The sequence below is a fragment of the Anoplopoma fimbria genome, chromosome 3 (genome assembly GCF_027596085.1).
Source record: "Anoplopoma fimbria isolate UVic2021 breed Golden Eagle Sablefish chromosome 3, Afim_UVic_2022, whole genome shotgun sequence".
Classification (NCBI taxonomy): Eukaryota; Metazoa; Chordata; class Actinopteri; order Perciformes; family Anoplopomatidae; genus Anoplopoma; species Anoplopoma fimbria.
The window spans coordinates 13,083,725-13,108,233 of NC_072451.1; the positions used below are offsets into that span (position 1 = coordinate 13,083,725).

Sequence of the window (24,509 nt, forward strand, 5' to 3'; positions counted from 1 at the left end):
ATTGTTGGTACCCTTCCGTTAAAGAAAGAAAAACCCACAATGGTCACTGAAATAACTTGAAACTGACAAAAGTAATAATTAATAAAAAAATTACTGAAAACTGACTAATGAAAATCAGACATTGCTTTTGAATTGTCGTTCAACAGAATCATTTTAAAAAAACAAACTAATGAAAATGGCCTGGACAAAAATGATGGTACCCCTAGAAAAGATTGAAAATAATTTGACCATAGGGACATGGTTAAACTAAGGTGTGTCCTCTAATTAGCATCACAGGTGTCTTCAAACTTATAATCAGTCAGTCTGCCTATTTAAAGGGTGAAAAGTAGTCACTGTGCTGTTTGGTATCAAGGTTTGTACCACACTGAACATGGACCACAGAAAGCTAAGGAGAGAGTTGTCTCAGGAGATTAGAAAGAAAATTATAGACAAGCATGTTAAAGGTAAAGGCTATAAGACCATCTCCAAGCAGCTTGATGTTCCTGTGACTACAGTTGCACATATTATTGAGAAGTTTAAGGTCCACGGGACTGTAGCCAACCTCCCTGGCCGTGGCCGCAAGAGGAAAATTGATGACAAAATGAAGAGATGGATAATACGAATGGTAACCAAAGAGCCCAGAACAACTTCCAAAGAGATTAGAGGTGAACTCCAAGGTCAAGGTCCATCAGTGTCAGATCGCACCATCCGTCGCTGTTTGAGCCAAAGTGGACTTCATGGAAGACGACCGAGGAGGACACCACTGTTGAAAGCAAATCATAAAAAAGTGATACTGGAATTTGCCAAAATGCATATTGACAAGCCACAAAGCTTCTGGGAGAATGTCCTTTGGACAGATGAGACAAAACTGGAGCTTTTTGGCAAGTTACATCAGCTCTATGTTCACAGATGCAAAAATGAAGCATACAAAGAAAAGAACACTGTACCTACTGTGAAACATGGTTATGTTCTGGGGCTGCTTTGCTGCATCTGGCACAGGGTGTCTTGAATCTGTGCAGGGTACAATGAAATCTCAAGACTATCAAGGCATTCTGGAGCGAAATGTGCTGCCCAGTGTCAGAAAGTCTGGTCTCAGTCGCAGGTCATGGGTCCTCCAACAGGATAATGACCCAAAACACACAGCTAAAAACACCCAAGAATGGCTAAGAGCAAAACATTTTACTATTCTGAAGTGGCCTTCTATGAGTCCTGATCTAAATCCTATTGAACATCTGTGGAAGGAGCTGAAACATGCAGTCTGGAGAAGGCACCCTTCAAAACCTCAGACAGCTGGAGCAGTTTGCTCACGAGGAGTGGGCCAAAATACCTGTTGACAGGTGCAGAAGTCTCATTGAGAGTTACAGAAATCGCTTGATTGCAGTGTTTGCCTCAAAAGGTTGTGCAACAAAATATTAAGTTAAGGGTACCATCATTTTTGCCCAGGCCATTTTCATTAGTTCATTAGTTAGCAATGTCAGATTTTCATTAGTTCATTTTCAGTAAATTTTTATTTATTATTACTTTTGTCAGTTTCAAGTTATTTCAGAGACCATTGTGGGTTTTTCTTTCTTTAACGGAAGGGTTCCAACAATTTTGTCCACGTGTGTATATATACAGCGGGTAAAATAAGTATTGAACACGTCACCATTTTTCTCAGTAAATATATTTCTAAAGGTGCTATTGACATGAAATGTTCACCAGATGTCGGTAACAACCCAAGTAATCCATACACACAAAGAAAACCAAACAAATAAGTTCAGAAATTAAGTTATGTGTAATAAAATGGAATGACGCAGGGAAAAGGTATTGCACATGAAGGAAAGGGAGGTGCAAAAAGGCATGGAAAGTCAAGACACCAGCTGAAATCTATCAGTAATAAGAAAGCAATCCTGCCCCTTGTCAGTGCAAATTAATATCAGCTGGTTCAATCCCAACTGATGGCCTATAAAAAGGTGTCTCATTACCAAGGTGTCACACAAGAAACATCTCATGATGGGTAAAAGCAAAGAGCTCTCTCAAGACCTTGGCAAACTTATTGTTGCAAAACATACTGATGGCATTGGTTACAGAAGGATTTCTAAACTTCTGAATGTTCCAGTGAGCACTGTTGGGGCCATAATCCGGAAGTGGAAAGAACATTATTTCACCATAAACCGGCCACGACCAGATGCTCCTCGCAAGATTTCTGACAGAGGAGTGAAAATAATTATCAGAAGAGTTATCCAAGAGCCAAGGACCACTTGAGGAGAGCTTCAGAAAGACCTGGAATTAGCAGGTACAATTGTTTCAAAGAAAACAATAAGTAATGCACTCAACCGCCGTGGCCTGTATGCACGCTCACCACGCAAGACTCCATTGCTGAAGAAAAAGCATGTTGAAGCTCGTTTAAAGTTTGCTGCACAACATTTAGACAAGCCTGTGAAATACTGGGAGAATATAGTCTGGTCAGATGAGACCAAAATTGAACTCTTTGGATGCCATAGTACACACAATGTTTGGAGGTCAAATGGCACTGCACATCACCCCAAAAACACCATACCAACAGTGAAGTTTGGCGGTGGGAACATCATGGTGTGGGACTGTTTTTCAGCATACGGCACTGGCAAACTTCATATAATTGAAGGAAGGATGAATGGAAAAATGTACCTAGACATTCTTGAAAAAATCTGCTGCCATCTACCAGGATGATGAAGATGAAACGAGGGTGGACATTTCAGCAAGACAATGATCCCAAACACACAGCCAAGGAAACTCTCAATTGGTTTCAGATAAAGAAAATAAAGCTGCTAGAATGGCCCAGCCGACTTGAATCCAATAGAAAATCTATGGAAAGAACTACGGATCAGAGTTCATAGGAGAGGCCCACTGAACCTTCAAGATTTGAAGACTGTTTGTGTGGAAGAATGGGCCAAAATCACACCTGAGCAATGCATGAGAATAGTTTCTCATACAGGAGGCGTTTTGAAGCTGTCATTACCAACAAATGCTTTTTTTATGAAGTATTAAATAAATTTCAGTAAGCGTGTTCAATACGTTTTCCCTGTGTCATTCCATTTTATTACACATAACTTAATTTCTGAACTTATTTGTTTGGTTTTCTTTGTATGTATGGATTACTTGGGTTGTTAGCGACATCTGGTGAAAATTTCATGTCAATAGCACCTTTAGAAATATATTTACTGAGGAAAAATGGTGACGTGTTCAATACTTATTTTACCCGGTGTGTGTGTGTATATGTGTGTATATGTATATATATACTGCCTTATGGGTTGCTGCTATTGTGTATTCCCGCAGCAGTTAGGATTATTTTTTGCTTTGCCTTGCCTTGAACACTTTTCTCTCTCCTTCCTTTACCAACCCCACACACAAAACTCATAGGCAGCGATAGCATGTTAGCAAAACTCATCTTGGCTCCACGTCAATGTATTATCACGAGGTGGAAACCATGTCCTCCATGGTTGCACATCTCATTATGAAATTTTTGCGGATGACGGAGCCCTTCACATGGTTAAAACCCCTTTTGAGTCTTTTTAAAATGTTATTTTTAATGCATACTAATAATACGCCCTTCACATGGTTAAAACTTTTTAAAATGTTATTTTTAATGCATACTAATAATTGTAAAAATTATAATGGTATTCAGAATTATATTTAATATTTGCTTTGACAATGAGATGGACAGTTTTCTTTTCTTGGAACAATTGATTTTAATATTAGAAAAATGTCACATACATAAAAAGTGTGTGTGTGTGTGTGTGTGTGTGTGTGTGTGTGTGTGTGTGTGTGTGTGTGTGTGTGTGTGTGTGTGTGTGTGTGTGTGTGTGTGTGTGTGTGTGTGTGTGTATCCACTACATCCTTGATATAATTACTTTAGTGTTTGGTCCTGCTAAATAAAATATTTTGAGGAAAAAAAAGGTTCATAAAATCAGATCAAAACATACAGCCTGTACAGCCTAAAATTGAGTAATCAATCTTACAAAATCCTGACAGGGACAAAGCGCCTTTATTTTACATTAACTGACAGGTAGTTGAGGGCATATATATATATGTATATATATGCATATATGTATATATATATATATAATATAATGCCCCCTGTAGCATTTTTATTGGACAAAAAATAATCACAGTGATTTGTAACAGTTCAGATATACCTTAATAGGCATTTATCTTTCTTCTTTTCTTCAAGTTTTATTCAAATCGATTTTCAGGCTGATTTAAAGTTAATTTCTCAGTAATAATTTATTTATCCTCACGTACTAGAATACTGATCATGTTGCTGACCATTTTAATTATTTGTATATTATTATAGCCCTGAGAGCTCAACACACTGCAAGAATTAAAACATCTTCAGCAAATGCAACATCAAGCACCAAGTGCAGCATTAAAAAAGAAATGCAAATAGAGAAAATGTGCTTCAGATACAGAAAACACACCAAATTCAGAAACTCAATTACAAATGTCAATGTACTGCAAGTAGCAGGTGATGCAAGGGATGTAGAGCAAGCGAGTCACATGGCTTGTTATTGAAGTCGGCTATCCTTCAGTGGTGTTGGAAAATTAACTAAGAAGTGGTTCCTTTTTTTTGGTTGTTGTGATAGCATGCTTCAGATGTCATTGCAGAAATAGCGTTGCCCTTTTGCTTATTATTTGCCTACAAATTCAAATAATCTGATGAAATACACACAAGTAATTGTGGAAAATGGTTCATATTATATAGGCCGGCTATAGTCAATTTCCGAACTGTCCCCAAGAAACTTTCAAGGCAAAAAATAAATTGCAATGCAGTTGGGTTAGGTTATGGTGGCATAAATAATATTAATAAAATGTACACCCCTCTAGAATTCAATTACATTTTCTTTGTAAAGCCCAATATGACCTTCACATCACATCTGTACACATGACATCTATTGCATTCTGTCCATCCTGGGAGAAGGATCCCTCCTCTGTCGCTCTCCCATAGGTGTCTTCCTTTTTTCTTCCTGTTAAAGGGTTTTTTAGGGGAGTTTTTCCTGTGCCGATGTGAGGGTTCCGGGACAGAGGATGTCGCATGTGTACAGATTGTAAAGCCCTCTAAGGTAAATTTGTAATTTGTGATTTTGGGCTATACAAAATAAACTGAATTGAATTGAATTGAATCAGATAAAACCTTTAAGAAGGAAAAAAGGAAGACAACTCTGGAAGAGCAACAGAGGGATCCTTCTCCCAGGATGGACATAGGGCAATAGATGTCATGTGTACAGAACGAAAGAACGGGCAGCAGTTTTTGTGTTGTGATTTGCCATGTGTTTCAGCATTTGTTTGTCTATTTTATCTTTTTGAACCTTTGTGTTGTGAAATTGGTTAGGATGTTTTTTTAATTTGCTTGTGATTTGTCTATTAGCATGTCTTCACTAAATTGACTGTGTTTGGCCCTCAGAGCCACCATACTATGAATCATCCTAACAACTTAAATAGGCCTCTGTATTAATATCTAAATTATATTTTATTCTGCTTCAGTTGAGAGATTCTATCCTAAATTGTTTACCTTGCTGAATACTTGCCACTTCAACATTTTTGTTTCATGGTGAGATATTAAGACTCAGATTCATAATTGTCCTTTAAGATACTTTCTGCCTGAAGAATTAACATGTTTCCAAATTGTTTGATAAATAGTTATAAAATACAGCTGTTGTTGTAACATAGACACTTCAGATGCTCAACAACAAACTATAAAGTCTGAGATTGAATTAAAACATGTCCAGACATTAACCACAGTTATAAAATACACTACTGTTCCTACATGCTCATGAAATGGAAGATTCCATGATTTCCCCATTTTGATATACTCACAAACTTGAGTCTTCAAAGTTCTTGAGATGAACGATGTGAACTTTTGGTGATTCATGTACAGAACAGTTCAGCTGTGCACAGCTCAGTATATACCTGAGTCTCATCACATTTGTCTTTGAGTGTCATTTGAATGCCAATTTACCGGCCACTGCTGTTGTTTTGACGTGCAAGTATACACAGTTTGTTCATTGAAAAGTCCCTTAGTGCTATTGATTTAATAAACCCAATCGTGAGCCTGGTATGTAAACCTTCTCCAATAAGAGCCCTGGTGGATGAGACTTGTAGAAATAAAAACCTTCCACAGGGATGTGTACTTACCTCAGTTACTAGTAGATTCCATCAGTGACCCTGGCTTTAAGATTTGACAGGCTTTTCCGTAAACCACTGTTTGACAAACAAGTAAGTAAGTAGTGAATTATTTCCCCCACTTCAGCAGTGGATCTCATAGGCTATCTGTGAGTCCATGAACAGGCCTGTGTGATTAAGATACATCCCTTCTGCCTCTGATGTGATCACAGGCTTGGCTTCCCCTCCCTCCCCCGCCATCCTCCTCATGGTCCGTATGTCCCCGTCCTGCTGCTGTTGCAGCTTTTTGTTGGGGGCCAGAGTGGGACTCATGGTCTGGCAAGGCCCAGAGGAGAGGGTCTGGCTGGAGGTGTCAGATGGAGCGAGGCAACCCAGGTTAGTGGTGGAAACAGCTGTGGGTGGAGCAGGAGGTAGCACAGGCTTGGACCTGTTGAGGACGTACATCTCATGGCCGCGCTCATCACGATATTCCTCCAGCTGGGCAAAGGTGGTGGGGCCATCAGAGTAGTCATTAACGTACAGGATGCTCTCCTCCTGCAGGTTACAATTTACATTCATCACTTTTGGGATACAGCAGTAATGGAAAAAAAAGGCACACATTTTTAGTCTAATCAGTGCAGCAACATGGAGAGGAACTTTTGAACACGTTTGGTAGGTAGATTCAACATGTGTAAACCCAGCAGGAAGTCAGCCATTCAGATTTTTGCCATTTTCAGGAGGCATACTTTAACGTACACTCCTCCTAGAAATTTCACCAGACTGAATATATCAGTTCCAAAGGGAAGGTTTAGAGTTATAACTTAAGGAGGCTATGTAAACTGTTCCAAACCTGCTTCCATATGTGTAATGTGTCAGAAAATCATTGTTTGGTCTGTATATAAATGTTGTGTTGTTCCAATAACATATATACCTCAACAAGTTCCTCTTACTTATTAGGTTGGATATTAAGAAATGTACCATTTAATCTTGTACAGATAAACATACACACACCTTCTCAGCTCCATCAGCTTCCTTCTCTCGTTGTCGATGTCGGCTGTAGATCATGGCGACCAGCAGCAGAGCGGTCAGAGCCAGCAGGGAGATGCCCACAGCTATAGCAGTTTGAGTGGCAGCTCCCAGAGCGCTGAAGGCCATGCTGCCTAGTGCATACAGGGGCTCCCGGCTAACATCTGAGCCCATAGCAGGACCTTGGCCCCTCAGCCTGGGCCAGGAGGGTGAGTATGGCAAGGACACCTGCGACCATGAGGCCCAGATGGAGGAAGAAGAGGAGGAAGATGAAGTGGATGAGTTGATGGCGAGCTGAAAAGTCACCCTGGCCACACCCCCTGCGTTCCAGGCTTCACATTCATAGAAACCTGCATGAGCCACTGTCACATTACTGAGAAACAGCATGCCACTGCCAGTGTCGGGGTCAAAGCGATCGGCGTCAGTCTTCTGCAGACCAACTCTGCCTTCCTCTGAAGGTTCCTCTCCTCCATTAATTCCACCTCCTCCTGCACCCAGCTCCTGAACCAGGCCTCTGGGAGAAAGTACCACTTTACCCTGGGACGCCTTCCTCCAGGTCACCTGGAAAATCAGTCAGGGTTTCATGAACAGTTAACAAGCTAGGAAGGTTATAATCACATAAATAATAAAAAAAAATCAGCAGTCAACCTAAACTGATTAGGGGGAATCATGTGACGCAGCCACTGAAGTTGGATGCGTGTGTGTGAGCTCTTGGTGTGCCTCAAAAGTAGTCACAATTTTACTGTAATTGACTGTCTATGTGAACTGTCTATGTGATGGCAGGTCACAACAGAAGACAGCTGACATCAAAACTTCACTGTCACATGCAAACAAAGTGAGTTTGTTTGCATTGGTCCTAATCTTTGTTCTGGAGTCATAAAAAGCTCTTACATTAAATTTTACGTTAATGACTCACTAAATATAACTTGCCTCTAAACATTAATCTGCAAGCTTTAAGTTAACCAAATATCAATAAATCATGTGTATAGTTTTGTTAATGATAACCCACTCTGTTTACAATTATTTTAGTTTTCTGCCATTTAAATTGTATGTTGATTGTTCTGCCTGAAACTCCCCTCTCAACCAAAGAGAAGCACAGACCATCATCCTGTCTGTTCCAAGAGGGGGGAGGGATGTTTTTGCTGAGATGTTGAGTTTAATCCTATTCATTTATTTACGATGCATACACACACACACATATATATGTGTATATGTATATATATATATATATATATATATATATATATATGTATGTGTGTATAGGACTTTGTTTGATCTATGTTGTATAATTGTTTAATAATTATATTTCTAATTGATCAGGTATTATTCAGTGATTTATATCAATCTGTTGGGTACCGTCTGCAGATAGCCCAGCTTTCAAATATGGAAGACTTAAACATTAAATACTATGTCAGTTAACTAGTAATAATTCTGTGGAAGAAGGTTAATTGAAAGTAACACGATACTTGTTGGATGAGAGTGGCTTGATGTTTTGTGTCAACTAAACACATCACCCCTTTCTCAAGAAGATAAAAGCAAGAAGAAGTCAGAAGAAACTCGGCTCTCCTACAGTCTTGAAGGCCCACTGCAAGCCAAGACATCTCCACAGGCTGAGAGGACATCCAGCCGACCTGAGCAGCAAAAACCTGAAGAAGTGCCTTCCTTCACTTGGTTTCTAATATGCTACAGCTGTGATTATTAACTTTGAATCCTGCATGCCAAATATCTACTTTGTGAATCTGCCAGCTCTGCCTGTTCTCTGGCCTTGTGTTCCTGACCTGTCCACTACGGCCATCCTGTGTTGTCTAACGTGCCATGCAGCGCCAACTTGTGATGCACAAACGTGCTGAAGTTTTCTTCCAGCAGCTATTAGGAGAGAGTGAATTGAAAATACTCTAAAATTAAAGACATTTTGAGACTGGCAAACATGCCATAATGACCCCGGCAGCTACATCTCTCTCTGAGAGAGAGAGATGGAGATGGAGAAAAACGGTTCAATTTGAACCTACACAAAGAAGATGTGTAAGATACCAGATAAAGCCCAACCAACTGCCTCAGAGCTAGAGATGGAAGAATGTGATCCAATTGCACTACTATCATTCAACAAGGATGTAGAAATGTCATTTGATTTGTGTCTATATGAAATAAGAGGTCCCTTTACACCATGACCAAGAACTCCGTTGCAAACCTGAGATTGTGACTTTAAGTTGTGTCTAAGTTTTCCCTATTTTTCCAAAATTTGATGGTGTCCTTTATCTAATCTAAAGTTGAATTCTGTTAGTTAAACTAATGGTGTTTTATGGCAAAAGCTGAGTACCATCAAGTCTTTTTTATACTCATTCATGAGTTTTTGAAAAATGTAGTTAGTATTAACTGTTTGTTATTTTGATATTAATTCATTCTTATTTAATAAATCAGCTACAAGCAATTACGCTACATGGACGACAGTGTAAGAAGTCTCTCTTTGTCCCTAAAATGATGCCCTAGGTGTTTTAAATATTGGATATCCATGTTGGAGGTTTCTTTGGTAAAGTCTATCAAGAAAACTATGAGAAACTGTTGAACTAAACTAAAATGGAACTTTTGTGGTGTATGGGCTCACCGCTGTGATTGCTTGGTAAAATCAATACAACTAAAAAGAATATACCATCCAAATGTATTTATTTATTCCATTATATCCCTTTGGTAATCTCTTTGTATCTTTTAGAACCTCAAAAAAGCTTTATCCACATTTTTATGGCATTACAAATACCAGAGGGTGAACGCATCATACTTTTGGCCCCTTATGGGTCCAAATTTTCCCAAATTTCAGATTCCATTGCCTTGCTTCTTAGTTTCACATATGGATCTAGTTGCATTCAGGGAACAGTGATGTGAGATGGGTCTCAATAGAGCAACATAAAATGAAACTACCTCTGGAACAATTATACCTTCCTTCGGCTCGATGAAGAAACTTTCTGGGAAGAAATCTGGTTCATTTGGGCACTTTAAGATTAAATTGCTGCTAATGGCAGGAACGTAATATACTCTCAGGATAAAAAGCAATGGGCCTCATGCAAGAACATTTTCAAATTATTTTCTTAACTTTCACTTAATTTTTTTCTCAACATTGAGCTCGTAGGAGTGTGCCACGTCCGATTCAAACACTCCTAACTTCAGATTAAAGTGTAAAAACAACCAGCGTAAACATTAGGATTTCCACCTTAGCTCGAATGAGTGTGCATACATGAGAATTGGGATTATCATGATCAACGCTTTAATAATACCATGTGAGGCTTTGCGTCCTGCCCCATATGTCCTTAAGTGTCCATTCATGAACACGGCACCATAGCATAAAGAGGAGAACTTAAACATTTTGAGATTTTAGTCATGCTTTCAGAGATCCGTTAAAGAAAATCTATACTTTTTAACACCTTCAGCAATGCGATTAATAGGGACCTGCTCAATCCAAGACCCGGTGTTAGTGCTGTGTCATCTGAGGGTCGTACTGTTACTGAAATAAAAGAGAGATGGTTCCATATCCGATGTGAGGGAAGGACAGAGGATGTCGCATGTGCACAGATTGTAAAGCCCTCTGAGGCAAATTTGTAATTTGTGATTCTGGGCTATACAAAATAAACTGAATTGAATTGAATATGAAAATGGCTTAAAAAAACTTCTTGCCACTACAAGTCGATCAATGACTGCAAAGGGAGGGGTCCACAGGAGGTCTCCATCACAGAGACAAAGTATGGATTCTGGGTGAATACAGCCCACCTAACATGACTGATCATGAGAAGTAATTTATCCTGCTTGCAAAATCTGCAGCAAATAAATAATTATACTTCAAATACATACCAAAAAAGGACAAACACTGCAAGCTTTGACTGTAACTGCACTTCTTTTCTTGATATCCTACGACTAATCTATGTACTTGAGTTTATTATTTCTGATCCTATTTATTATTTATCATGTATTGTTATGTTTCTACCTGTCATTAGTTCCACATGATTTTGAGAGATGTAACAAATGTAGCATACAGAGTAGGGGAGGCAGGGTTATTTGGATGTTATGTATTTGTTGATTGTTGCTTTTGTTAAGTGTTGTAATGAAAAAAAGAATGTGCTGATACTTTTAGTGCACTTACACATTATATACTTAAACAGTCCACCATGGATTGTTGTTAGACCAAATACGTACTTCTATTTATTAATTAAAAAAAATAATTTAAAAAAATAGTTTTCAAAGCTAAAGGTTTACTGAAATTGAAATAAGATCATGGATAGGAACTGAAACACCATTGTAACGGGTGTGGTTTGGACCCAGAAGCAGTACGACGGACTCCTCCGAGGCCGCAGAGTCAGCATCCTCAGACGGGTGGGTGGAGGGGGTCCAGAGGTAGGGTTCCTCGGAACCAGAGGAAGAGCCCTCACTGTCCGAACCGGGAGCTGGGTGTTCCCGGCAGACGTCTTAGTCCTGGAGGGCTGGTCTGGATGCTGTCGATGGAACTTGGCGATGAGTCGAGGGTCGAAGATGTTGCGAGCTGGGACCCAGGACCTCTCTTCCGGAGCGTATCCTTCCCAGTAGACAAGGTATTGGAGGACTCGACCCCAGCGGCGGGAGCGAAGCAGGCGATGAATCGAGTAGACAGGACCTCCTTCGATGAGGCGAGGAGGAGGAGGAGCAGCAGGCATCAAGGGGCTCTCCCGGACAGGTTTGACCTTGGATACGTGGAACGGGGGTTGGATGCACATGGATCTGGGGAGCTTGAGCCTCACTGCCGCCGGGTTGATGATCCTCTCGATCTGGAAGGGACCGATGAACTTGGGACCCAGCTTTTTGGACTCTACCCACAAGGGTAGGTCCCGGGTCGACAACCATACTTTCTGACCCATTTGGTAGACGGGGGCCTGAGTGCGGTCTCGGTTAGCCGTCGTCGCATAGCGGTCGGCGGACCGGAGCAGGGCTGTTAGGGCCTTAGTCCAGGTGTGGCGGCAGCAGCGGATGAAGGTCTGGACTGAAGGGCAGGAAACCTCCTTTTCCAATGCGGGAAACAGAGGAGGCTGGAAACCATATGCGCACTGGAAGGGGGACAGACCTGTGGCAGAACTGGTCAGGGTATTGTGGGCGTATTCCACCCACATCAGCTGGCAGGACCAGGAGGCAGGATTCCGGGAAACCAGGCAGCGGAGGGCTGTCTCCATCTCCTGACTTGCTGAACCTGTCGACCACTGTCAGGATGGCGGTGTTGCCCCTCAGATGGTGGCAGCCCAGTGACAAAGTCCAGGGAGATGTGGGGCCATGGACGATGAGGTACTGGGAGAGGGTGAAGGAGACCGGCCGGAGTTTGGTGAGAGGACTTGTGTTGTTTGCAGGTTGGGCAGGCGTTGATGAATTTTCTGGTGTTCTCGTTGAGTGAGGCCCACCAAAAGCGCTGTTGAAGCACGTCCTGAGTCCTTTGGATGCCCGGGTGGCAGGTAAGTTCCGAGGAGTGGGCCCACTGGAGGACGTCGGACCGCAGGGCCTGAGGGACGAACAGGCAGTTCGGAGGACAGGCGCTGGGACCGGCTTGACCCTCAGTTTTGAAAGGCTTCCACGGCTGCAGGAGTCCAGAGGAAGGGAATCTTGGAGGATGTGAGGGCAGTGAGTGGGGAGGCGATCGAGCTGTAGTTTCTGATGAACCTTCTGTAGAAGTTGGCAAACCCCAAGAAATGTTGAAGCTGCTTGCGGGTGTCTGGGACAGACCAGGAAGTGACGGAAGCAACCTTCGTGGGGTCCATTTTGATGCTGCCGCTGGATACAATGTATCCCAGGAACGAAACGGTGGGTACGTGAAACTCACACTTCTCTGCCTTCACGTTCAGGGAGTTCTCCAGTAGGCGTTGAAGCACGGATTAGACGTGGTGTACGTCTTCCTCTTGAGTCTTGGAGAATATGAGGATGTCATCGAGGTAGACGAAAACATGTCGGTCCAACATCCCGGAGCACGTCGTTCACCAGGGTCTGGAAGATGGCGGGGTCGTTGGTTAACCCAAAGGGCATCACCAGGTATTCGTAGTGCCCCTTAGGTGTGTTGAAGGCAGTTTTCCGGAGAAGGTCCGGAAGGAAGCGCAGGCAGGAGTCCGGCGATCCCATTCCGCCATTCCCCAAAGGCGAGCTCTCCCCGTCAGGTGGTTGATGGTGAACGCCACTTGTGCGTCCTCAGAAGCGAAGGTGAGGGGCTGCAACGCAAACAGGATGGAGCAGTTCGTCAGGAACGCATTGCAACCCTCTGGATCCCCAGCGTAGCGTTCCGGCTCCCCAACCCGGGGTTCCGAGACGGGCGTTGAACGCGCCGGTTCGAGCCCAGAGTGAACCGGAGCAGGTGGCGGCGGTGGCACTGCGATCGTCTGGGTAGTGGCTGCCGTGAGTTGCTGTACCTGGTGAATCAAGGCGGTCATAATCTGATCCTGGTTCGCCAGAGTGAGGCGAACCTCAGCTGTGTTGGCGACGAACTGGGTCTAGTGTCGCTGAATCGCCTCTTCGATAGACACGAACCGGGCTTGGGACGAGGTGTCGTATGCTGGGTCCATGTTAAGGCCAGATCTAACTGTTACGGGTGTGGTGTGGACCCAGAAGCAGTACGACAGACACACGGAGTAGAATGGAGAAGCTTCATTCCAGGCTGAACATACAACAGAGAACCAGGCTGGAGTAGCCGTCAGGGGAGCAGGCAGACGGAAACTAGAGGAAGCGGAGGCTAATCTTGTGGTCAGGGACAGAAGGCGGAGAAGTCCAAACAGGCAGGGTCGGCAACGGGAAGTCAGTCGGAGGGTAAACGCTGGAAAGTCTGGCATAGTGCGGAGAACGATCTGGCAACGAGTGAGTGAGTGACTGGGGTTTAAATACAGAGGTGAGTAGGTGCAGCAGAGTGGGCAGGTGAGAGTGATGGACTGATGAGGTGGGTGTGGCAGACAGGTGCACTGAATGAACTGATTAGGTGAGTGAGAGATGGAGTGGCAGGAGAGAAGGGGCAGAGCTGTGACAGGCTGGTGAAGTGTGAGTGGCTGAGAGGTGAGTGTGAGACAGAGTGACAGGAGTGCATGGGAGCAGAACTATGACAACCATACAGTATATAGGCTGATACCATAGAGGGTTTGCCGAATGGGCCCAGTATTTTTCCAGTCTCTCTTAAAACAAATCAGGTGCCCATGTGAACAGTGAAACAATTTTGCTGGCTTTAATCATTTCTCCTGTTAAGACTGACAAATAATCCAGTCCTTGTTCTGTAAAGGAATGAAATACCATTACTTAAAGAACACATTAGGAAGGGTAGATAGATAGCTGGTCAGTATGAACAGGAGGAATGATTACACCAAAAGCTGTTTTAATGTTCATATGGGCACCTGACTATTGATTTAAGACTAACTTAAAAAGACGTTAACTTGTGTTTTAAGGCAGAGCATCTCTTGTTGGAAAGTCAAAATGTTATTAGAGTCACAAGGCAGGGAAAATGTTCAGATAACTTCAGAGAAGCAGGAGGTTATTACAGTTCTGATGTTTCTCCATCATCTCCAACTACGCGGATGGCCTTGGTGTCTCAAAAACTGAAGCTGCAGGTCGGGCATCCGGTAAGCTACGCTGTGTCGTCTATGAAGTGTGTTGTATCTTTTCTTCAGGAGAGCAAGAAGGCGGGGTTGGAGGGAAAAATACTGGAAAAATCACTGATACTGCTTTTGACTGGGAAGATCTGAATCAAAAGCTAAGTCGGATCTATTTTAATTTTTTATCAAAATTGTGACCCACCTAATAATTATCCTAAAAGTCCTTTCATTTTCTTTTTTTTCAATATCAATATTTGGAATCCTATCAAATATTAATTTTGATTATATTTAATCTTTTGTAGCTGCTAATATACTGGGGGTCTTTAACTATTGTTCCCAGCCAACCATTGTCTCATAATCCATCAAGATGAAAAGAAAACATTGTATTACTCACAAAAGGAGGAACCTTTTTGTATTATAAACCTGAAGTAAAGCCTGACTTAGTGGTCACAAAGGAAAAAACAGTGTGTGGGATTGTTGGAATACAGAGAAAGCTCACTAGGTAGCTCTGTTTGTTATGCCCAATCTTTTCTACAACATTTGTCCGATGAAATTTGAAGAGAACAACATAATTCTTAAATTTAATTCAAGCATCATCGTGGGTCTGTGGTTATATCAGACTGTATTTCACCTTTTGACTATTTTCATTAGAGCTGCTCAGTGGGATTAGGTTGGTATTTAAGAAAAAACTTTAACTGTCAGCACTCCCTAAAACTGACAGATATTTGATCATGTTTAAGGTCTCTCATGATGAAGAACTGATCATCACCATCATCATCATCATCATCATCATCAACTTAACACATATGAAGGCTACCTTTTTGTTACACTACCTGTACACCAATCAGCCACAACATTAAAACCACTGACAGTTGAAGTTAATAACTTAACCTTTTATTGACATCAGACTTTATGTGCGGTTTGTAAGGGTTATGATTGAACAACTTTCGAGGATATTTTACCCATATTGTGCTCGATGCCTTCCCAAAACCACATCGCCACCCCAAAGTTACAGCCAGACAGGCCGCAGTAGGGGGCTTTCCCAGCAAGCTGAGGTTGCCAAGGAAGCGTGGCTTCAACTGGTTAGTAAAGGAAGTCTAACCCTTCCAGTTGCACTTTTTGCCAACATCCAGTCTCTGGATGATAAAATGGACGCCCTGCCAAGTCTGATGGCCAAATAGAAGGGTACATTCACAACTGTTCCATGTTGTACTTCTGTGAAACGGGCTTCAGACGGCAGACTCCCGACGAGTCCATAACACCAGCAGGCTACATGGTCTTCAGAGCCGACCGTTCATTACTGACACCTGTGAGGAAATCCAGAATCCACTCCACACCAGGATTGTTGGACGAGAATTAATATTCCTCTCTCGCAGGTTTTTCCACACTCTTCATCGTTCAGTGTCCTGTACTTAAGGAGGAAAGCCCTCCCATGCAACTCATCATCATCACAGTGATGGCTGACAGGGTCTTCACATGACAAAAACATGAGCCGGGCCAAAAACACTGTGGCAACAGTGGATAAAGAACAGCAGTGTCTTTCCTTCAAAAGGCAGGACTCAGCCGTCAGCCCCTTATCCAGGCCTAAGAAGGATTCATGGAGAGCATTCTCACCAGTGGGATGATCGTGTGGTTTGGACACACAAATCAGGCTGAGAGGTTAACTCTTCAACAAGTCAATAAAACTGCGAGAGAGAATCATCAGCTCTGACCTTCCTTCAGTGGACAAACTATACTTCCTCAGACACCAACACCAAGCAGCTCACTTTGTATTTACTGACATACAGTGTGTATCTTTTGTATATTTGTTGAAGTCTTTGACTCTGAGATATATGCTTAAGAATTCCAATGTGCTTGTGCAAATAGAAATAGAATTTATCTGAATCAGATTTTAGTTTAATGAATTTCTGATATAATAGTTATTTCGCACATCATAACCAAGTGAGCAAACTGCTGCTAGACTACTCTGGATGCTGAAGCAAACCAGTGTAGTGGAAACTACAGTTATAATTATTCTCTTTAAGTATCCCTACCTGTGGCCGTGGGTAACCAGAGGCATGGCAAGACACCCTGAGGCTCTCTCCCAGGCGCACAGCTAGCCTCCTGGGCTCCAGCTGCACCAGTGGAGGGATACACACCAAGCTATTCAGGGGGACCTCCACCAGGCTGAGGTGAGAGAGGCGCGGCGGCTCGGTGCAGACCAGTCGACGTTCTGCAGAGCTGAGCAGCCGCTGGCCCTCCTCATCAATCCAGCTCCTAAGCCAGTGGAGAGCACAGTCACAGCGCCATGGGTTGTCTACAGCAGAACAGAGGACAGGAGGTTAGCTTGCAACCCCTTGATACTGAGCAAGGGGAGGTCCTAGTCCCTGGTGGTGGTAGGGAGAGGACATTTCAGAGTACTGAAAGACGATGTTTTGTGAGTAGTGAATAAGGTGTGTGTATAAGGTATATAAACAATGTATACGTATTGACAGGACGGTCATGAATGGTTTTGGACTGACCTCTGAAAAATGAGGAAACTGCACTGACTGGATTAAAGGTTTGGGAGTAACCAAACAAAGACAGAGAAATGCATTGACTGCATAAGGCATAACTTCAGGAAGAATGTGAAATAAACTGATTCAATGAAATTATTATAATGTTTTAATTAGATAACCAGTCAAAAGGGGTCTGCCTGCCTGATTCTGTCTATTTGTAGGAAATGGTTGTCTTATAACTCAATGTATCTTATAATGCAAAAACAGCAGGTTGCATTTTAAAGAAAACTAGAAAAACACACAGTTTTCCCCAGTATGTTCCCCAAACATCATGTATGTCAGTAATCCAGTCTCACCTGTGATGCGCAGCACCTGTAGGCTGACCAGAGGTCGCAGGGACGCAGGGCCAATGGTGTGGAGATTGTTCCTACTCAGATCCAGCAGAGCCAGAGAAGTCAAACCAACTAGAGCTTGGTCTGCTAAAATCTCTATATTGTTGTGCTGCAAATGGAGCTCCTGCAGGCGCTGCAAAGACATGGTACACGGTACATTTCATTTATGGACCCTTGTCTAGGAATGAAGAAGACTGCAGTGCTGAGCATGACATGGAGATTGCATCTTGAATAGATAGCTCCATATTGAGTTTATTGATAAAACGTGTAAATGATCATGGACATCATACTGTGCTCTAACATGCCTTACTTGTAAACCACGGAAGGTGTAGTCCAGTAGGCGTGTGATGTAATTTCCTGCCAAGTAAAGAATGCGGAGATGTTCAAGTCCCTGAAACATGTCAGCTGTCACCAGGTGGACCCTGTTCCCGTTCAGAGCCAGCTCCAGCAACTGACCCTGGTTCTGGAAAGAGCCAGGCTCCACTGCCGAGATGGTGTTGTTCTGGAGTAAGAGAAACATAATAGGGTGACCAAACATCTTTGCGGCTGGTTATTGCTCAGGAACTGCAGCTTCTACTGCTGACACCATTTGCACTATAAATAAACCAGTGCTTTAACTGCTTAGGTGCTGTTTCTTCTGTTTTGTTCCTTTCCAGCTGGAACAGAATCTGACTTTGTTCCATTCCGGTTTAGAATTTATTTTTCAACCACATTAATATAGAGAGAGGCACTCTGTCTGTTTGTCAATCTAAACATCACATAATGTAATTACAAGTGATTTTGTTTTCTACTTAAAGGTGAACTGCAAAGATTTTCCACATCAAAATCAGTTTCCAGGTGTTCTACTGCATATGTGAAAAAGTCCTATTAAGCCCATAGTTTCTCCAGCGGGATCCATGTGAAGTCTAAAAAAGGTTCTAAAGTGAATCACTTGAGTCTGCATTGGTTGGGACTACAAGTTTGAAAAGTTAAAAAAATTGTATAGAGAAAGAAATTTTCTATAATATTCAGCTCACCAGATTTCTGTAGCCTGCTGCTCAGCTTTGTTGCAGACTATATTGGCTGCTGCAGGCATAACATTCCTTCAGAAAGCCTTTTCATTTACTTTTCACCTAATGCCAAGCCTTCTTAGGTCTTGCAATATAACATTAAATGGATGTGTAGGTCCTATTGACACAACAATCCTTACCAAAAAGACTGGAAAAGATCCTACCTTGTCTGACAAGTCTGTGTTTATCTTACAAAGACAAACTCGCAATAACATCACGTGATTGTTGCACATATTAAACCAAATCAAACACAACCATTTTAATGCCTTTCTAGTCATCCTAGACCCTGAGAAGGCCTTTTATTCAATGAGATGGTCTTTTTTAATATAAAGTCCTTGAAAGATTTGGAATGCTGAACAATTTCATTAAGGTCATTGTATGCAAAACCATCAGCCCTGACAAAAATAGAAAGGGTATCTCTCAGACACAATCATATTAGAGCATTGACCAAGACAAGGGTGTCCAATTTGACCTTTGCATGTTGCACTTTATTTAGAGCCTCTCCCACAGTGGGTAAGTAAGACGGAGGCAAAGGGGGATGAGGATAAAAAGAGAAGACCACAAGGTTGCGCTGTACAGCGATGATATCATGGACTGTATATAAAAATGGACTGAAGCTAATTTTTGGAACTTGGGGCGCGCAACGTGCACAATCCCGTGACAATTCACTAATAGAAACACTATTTACATGTCTAGGGAATATACAAAGACGTCCAGTTTGTTTTGAGATGCTTTAGAAACAGGTGATTTTAAAATTCAAATGATAAGGAAATGAATTATTGTGTTTTTATCAAAAACTGATTACTTTGCTTTAATTATTTAAAAAAACTCTCACTTACTCACATTAGTAGTTTTAATTATGTATTATAAGCTGCTTAGAGCTAGTGTTTGGAAGCTAATCAGGTCATAATTTATCTCTAATATTTTGTTTGTAGCGAGGCTGGACACGCCTGGTATAACTATCAAATGGAGGCTCCTCCATTTGTCCTCCCGAAGCATTCTTCTCCCCCTCTTCTCTCACTTATCACCTCCTCAAGGGAATCCGAATAACCTTTCTCAGAGACCCCCACATCCTCAGACAATAAGGATACACCTTCAGCCGTAAAGGCGTCAACTCTGACACTCCACAGGCTGAGAGGAAGATCTCAAGTCAAGATACGAAGTCAGCCCGGGAAATCCGAACCAATGAATAACGTTCTTCCTCTCCTCCCCCTCTTTTTTCTATCTGATAACCGAACATCTGGTCTTCCCAGGTCACATCATAAACTTCTTGGGTAAAGGGAGCAGGAACCACACCACGTATTCTTTGATTCCAGGATAATACGTTTTTCTCCCATAGTTGTGGAGTGGAAAACAGTTAAATTAATTTTCAGATATTTCAGATCGGACTCATCATGTGACCATACAGCCCTCCAGTGGTCAATTGGTGATAACACATATCTGACACGCATAACCTCTGTTAAATTCTGGATACCAAATGTATGTAACTGAAATTCCATCTCTGTATCCATACAAGTGTGTAAGGTCTATTAAGCTCATAGTGAAGAAAAGTATGTGGGTTATTTGTTTAAAATGTTAGATTAGTTAAACTACCAAACCAGCACACACCGAAACTAGGAAACAAAGGAATCCGAAATCTTGGCAGAAACAAAGCCATAAAACACCTATCCTGAACAGATAAAACCAGGAGATTTCCTTTGTCCGGCCTCTTGTCCTTTCATTATTCGTTTATGTTATGTGTGTGTCTTTTTAGTCTAACGGAGCTCCTTACACGTGACCGTTACTTTATTTTTAGAAACAAAACTTTTGTCAATACTTTTCCTCCTCAAACTCCTTTGAGCACCTTAGAATTATTCTTTTGAGCATGCCTTATTTTATTTTAGTGTACATCTGTTGACCTCGTGAGATATCAACTTTAATTATTATTGTTTAGGCCAAAACTAGATTAGTTTGAGTATATCAACGAGTAGCCTGAGTTATCAAACTATTCAGAGCTATATCCCTCTCCAAACACCGAACCGGATCCAACGCCCGTCTTGAAACAAGACACAAAGAATTCAGAGACTTTTGCCTGTTGACTGAGTGAGAATCCCGGAGACAGCGGAGAGCCACCGGTCCGCGAACCCTCAACTCTTCACCTCCGACGGAGGTGAAGAGTTGAAACTACCAGCTGAAGCAACTGCAGGGACCCCCAAAGGGATCTGGACCCCACGGCACAAAGTAGGAACAATCAACATTATTATGATCCAGAGTTGGTGTAGGAGATATAGAAGCAAATAATAAATTAGATTGACCAGGTAGAGTAGGAATCAGATAAAGAGGCGTTCGCAACTTTTCTTCACTATTTGATATAATATTGCCTGTTTATTTGAAATCCATTCATTCATGATTTGTATTCTTGTTTTATTAATAATCCTGTCGTCCATTCATTTAATTCCCTTTTTAATAAATTACCCATTTATCGCCAAGTCGTTGTCTGTCATATTGTTTCAAAAGGTGAACTATAAGGTCACTGAAATCAGGACTTACGCCTGAGATATTGAGCCTGAATAATTTGTTACCAAATTATTGATCGAATTTTTATTATTTTCTCCTAGTAAGGAGTGGTGCCCCGCAATTTTTAACGTGAGCAATATTTTTTATTTTAACGTAGTTATTAACAACGCTACATGTTTATATTGCTTTGAAAACATCTCCTTCAAACAACTGGATTTATTATTCAAGTATTTCACCAAAAAACTAATTTTACAAGATGACATTTAAACACACCATTATATTGTTATGATTTACCTTCAACCAATACTCATTTTGGTAAGTAGAGCTTAAAAAACACGATACATGTCAATGCATCCTCCATAGAAGTTAGCTGTTTAACGGCGCGCTCTTGGCAGACTGACTGGTCATTGTGATTACTCTGCATGGGAATGCAGCAGTCTATGGATAAACTGGTATATATATATATATATATATATATATATATATATATATATATATATATATATATATATATATATATATGTTTGTGTGTATACATTCATTTAAATGTGAGTAGATGTACTGCACTGGGACAATATTTCACAGAAATATGTATGAGGAAAATAAAGAGGTATACAAAGTACTTAAGACAGCAGTGAGGGGAGGCAATCTCTCATATATGCGGTCTGAATGTTAAAACTAGCACTTTCTGCATTTTACAAATCATGAATTATATCAGTAAGATCGTTATACAGACTTTGCAAAGTATGAATTAAGAGGTATAATGTTATACTTAATGGCTGAGTACATGGTGATATATGTATATATATCATGGTGATATATGTATATATATATACATATATTGGTTTTTTTAGTGGTGAATATTGTTCAGACTTTTCCCTGGGATAAACTGTTTGTTTTCTTAGCATTTTTTCTTTTACATTTTGTTGTGGTATTTCTGTCAAAAACTACAGGTGTGTGCTTGTATGTATGCTTGCTACCTGCAGGTACAAGTAGTGAAGGTGCTGCAGCAGAATGAGGTCCTGTCGACGGATCTGACCAATCACATTGTCCTGGAGGAAGATGGTCTTGATAGAGAGAAGACAAGATGAATACGTTCAAAGGAAGAGTTAGCATTTGTGAATGTTCCAGGATTGTGATTTGGTGGTGAACTGTATTTCATTCTATGTATGTTGTTCTTTAATTCTGGTATCAGTCTTGATTAAGGTGACATCCGTAGTAGAGTTCTCTTTCAGTGAAATGGGCCTTATGCAAGATCCACTCTCAGTGATTTTGGAGAACTTGCCAAATTCACAGATTTCCTCGTATTTTGATTTTTCTCTTCGGTATGAACACAATTTAGGAGTGGTCCAGACCTGTTGGAAGAGTCATGTGACTTTGGTCTGCTGTTATCCAAACCTAAGTTTTTCACTCATGAATTTTATAAGCAATTTTTCCTTAGAAAACATAAACAAATTACATTTTGTTAACACATAATTATGTTGACATTTTCCTGTTTGACTGCGATTCGAATTATATAATAATCGAAAATGGTGCTGTTCAGAGCATGTGAAGAAGAATCCAAGTAGACATTCTACAACTCTTTCACATGGCCCCATGTGCCATAATTAATATTATCTAGTAAGAGTACATCATGTTCTGTGTAAAATGTTGTTTGGTCAAAATCAATACAGTTTGTCATTTTCTAGGAGAGTACACCAGTCACCATCACCATTAGAACACCCCAGGTCTGATTCCCATTTTTGCATTATTGAAGATCTATGGCATGCTGGGAGGTTATTAATAAGGGTGTTGTATATGGAAGCTTTTAGGCCCATTGTAGAAGAAAGTTAGGTCTCAAAAAAACAATTTCCTATATGGATTTCTCAGGTTTATGAGGGAATCTCTGATCCAATGTCCCTCATTGTAGATACATAAAAGGTCATGCCTTGGTAAATCAAATAATTAATATAGGAGAAAGCTAGCAAACATGCCATTAATAGATGGATCATCAATCTTTTTTATACCTTTCCTAATCCAGTTTTGCAGTATGCTGTCAGCAGTAGGACTTGGGATATTAGGTCATTCACAAGTAAAAATAGGCCTCATGCAAGATCTGTATGAATTTTCTCTTCGGTATGAACACGATTTACGAGTTGTCGAGACCTTTTGGAGGAGTCATTTGAATTTGGTCTACTGTAATCCAACTCTAAGTTTTTCACTCATGAATTTTATATTTAATTATTTTTCTATAAATTGCATTTAATTACACCAAATGATGTTGACCTTTTCCTGTTTGACTCTGCGACTTGAATTATAATCTAATTCAAAATTGGCTATTGTTGCTATTGCAGTGCTATACAATAGTATAGCACTGCAATATCAATATGGAAATCTCATTCTGCAAAATAACTAATTAATTTGTCTCTATATATAATATGGTCAGTGAGAAGTGTAACCAGGATCATCATGGATGGCTAACTTCTACTTTTGTTGGATGTTTTAGCTCAAAAGAAGAGATCATGCCTTTAGACAGCATCCTGATATTAGCAGGGACAGATGGAAGTCACTGTCAATGGAAAGAGTGCAGCATCACCTATTCTGGCATATATCTCTCCTCCATCTCTGTGATGGAGACTTCCTGTGGACCCCTCCCTTTGCAGTCATTGATCGACTTGTCACTACAAGTCGATCAATGACTGAAGAGAAGCAAGAAGTTTTTTGAACCCTGTGTTCCCCTGTCTCAGTGCCAGTTTGTCTTAGTCGTCTGGCAAGTTCCAGCTATTTTCCTAGTGTTATGTTCATGGTTTTTCTGATCTCTGCCTGTTTATCCTCGACCATGCTTTTGCCTCATCCCTGCCTGATTTGTTTGCCTGTTATGACCCGTGTACCGAACCTCTGCTGACATGTTTCCACATGTCGTAACAGCAGGATGCAAAGCCTTACATGGTATTATTGTTGGTTATGCTAATCACAATTCTCATGAACGCACAGCCTTTCAAGCAAAGGTGCTATTAATAATGTTTACACTGGTAGTTTACAGTTATCTGAAGTTAGGAGTGTTTGCTGAATCTGACCTGGCACACTCCTACGAGCTCAATGTACAAAAGAAAATTTAAGGGAAAGCAAAGATAAGAATACGAAAATGTTCATGCATGAGGCCCTACCTGTGTGGATGGAGGAATGTGTTTGGGAACGTCCCTAAGGCTAGTGGACCCACACTCCACAGTAAGGCTGTAGCAGCGACAGCGAACAGGGCAGGAAGGAGAAGCTTGACTCGGAGTGTGCAGGGACAGAAGAAGCACCGAGAGAGAAAGCCCCCAAACCACAGCCATCACATCAACGTACAGGACTGAGGATGAAGAGAGAACAGTGAAAACATAGGTCAGTATTGATCGATGGGTGTAGCAGCTTGCTTTTCCAGTTTTTCGA

The 24,509-nt window shown here is 41.3% G+C and overlaps 1 protein-coding gene across 1 annotated transcript; it reads right to left on the reverse strand.

Moving 5' to 3' along the window:
* Positions 1-6,240: 6,240 nt before the first annotated feature.
* LOC129089230 (leucine-rich repeat-containing protein 24-like) lies at positions 6,241-24,412 on the reverse strand. Its single transcript, XM_054596620.1, has 7 exons — positions 24,245-24,412; positions 22,079-22,165; positions 17,864-18,055; positions 17,518-17,686; positions 16,718-16,980; positions 7,108-7,683; positions 6,241-6,651 (listed from the first exon to the last, which is right to left on the reverse strand). Exons 1-7 carry the CDS (start codon positions 24,410-24,412, stop codon positions 6,241-6,243), a joined length of 1,866 nt encoding a protein of 621 aa, XP_054452595.1.
* Positions 24,413-24,509: the final 97 nt, after the last annotated feature.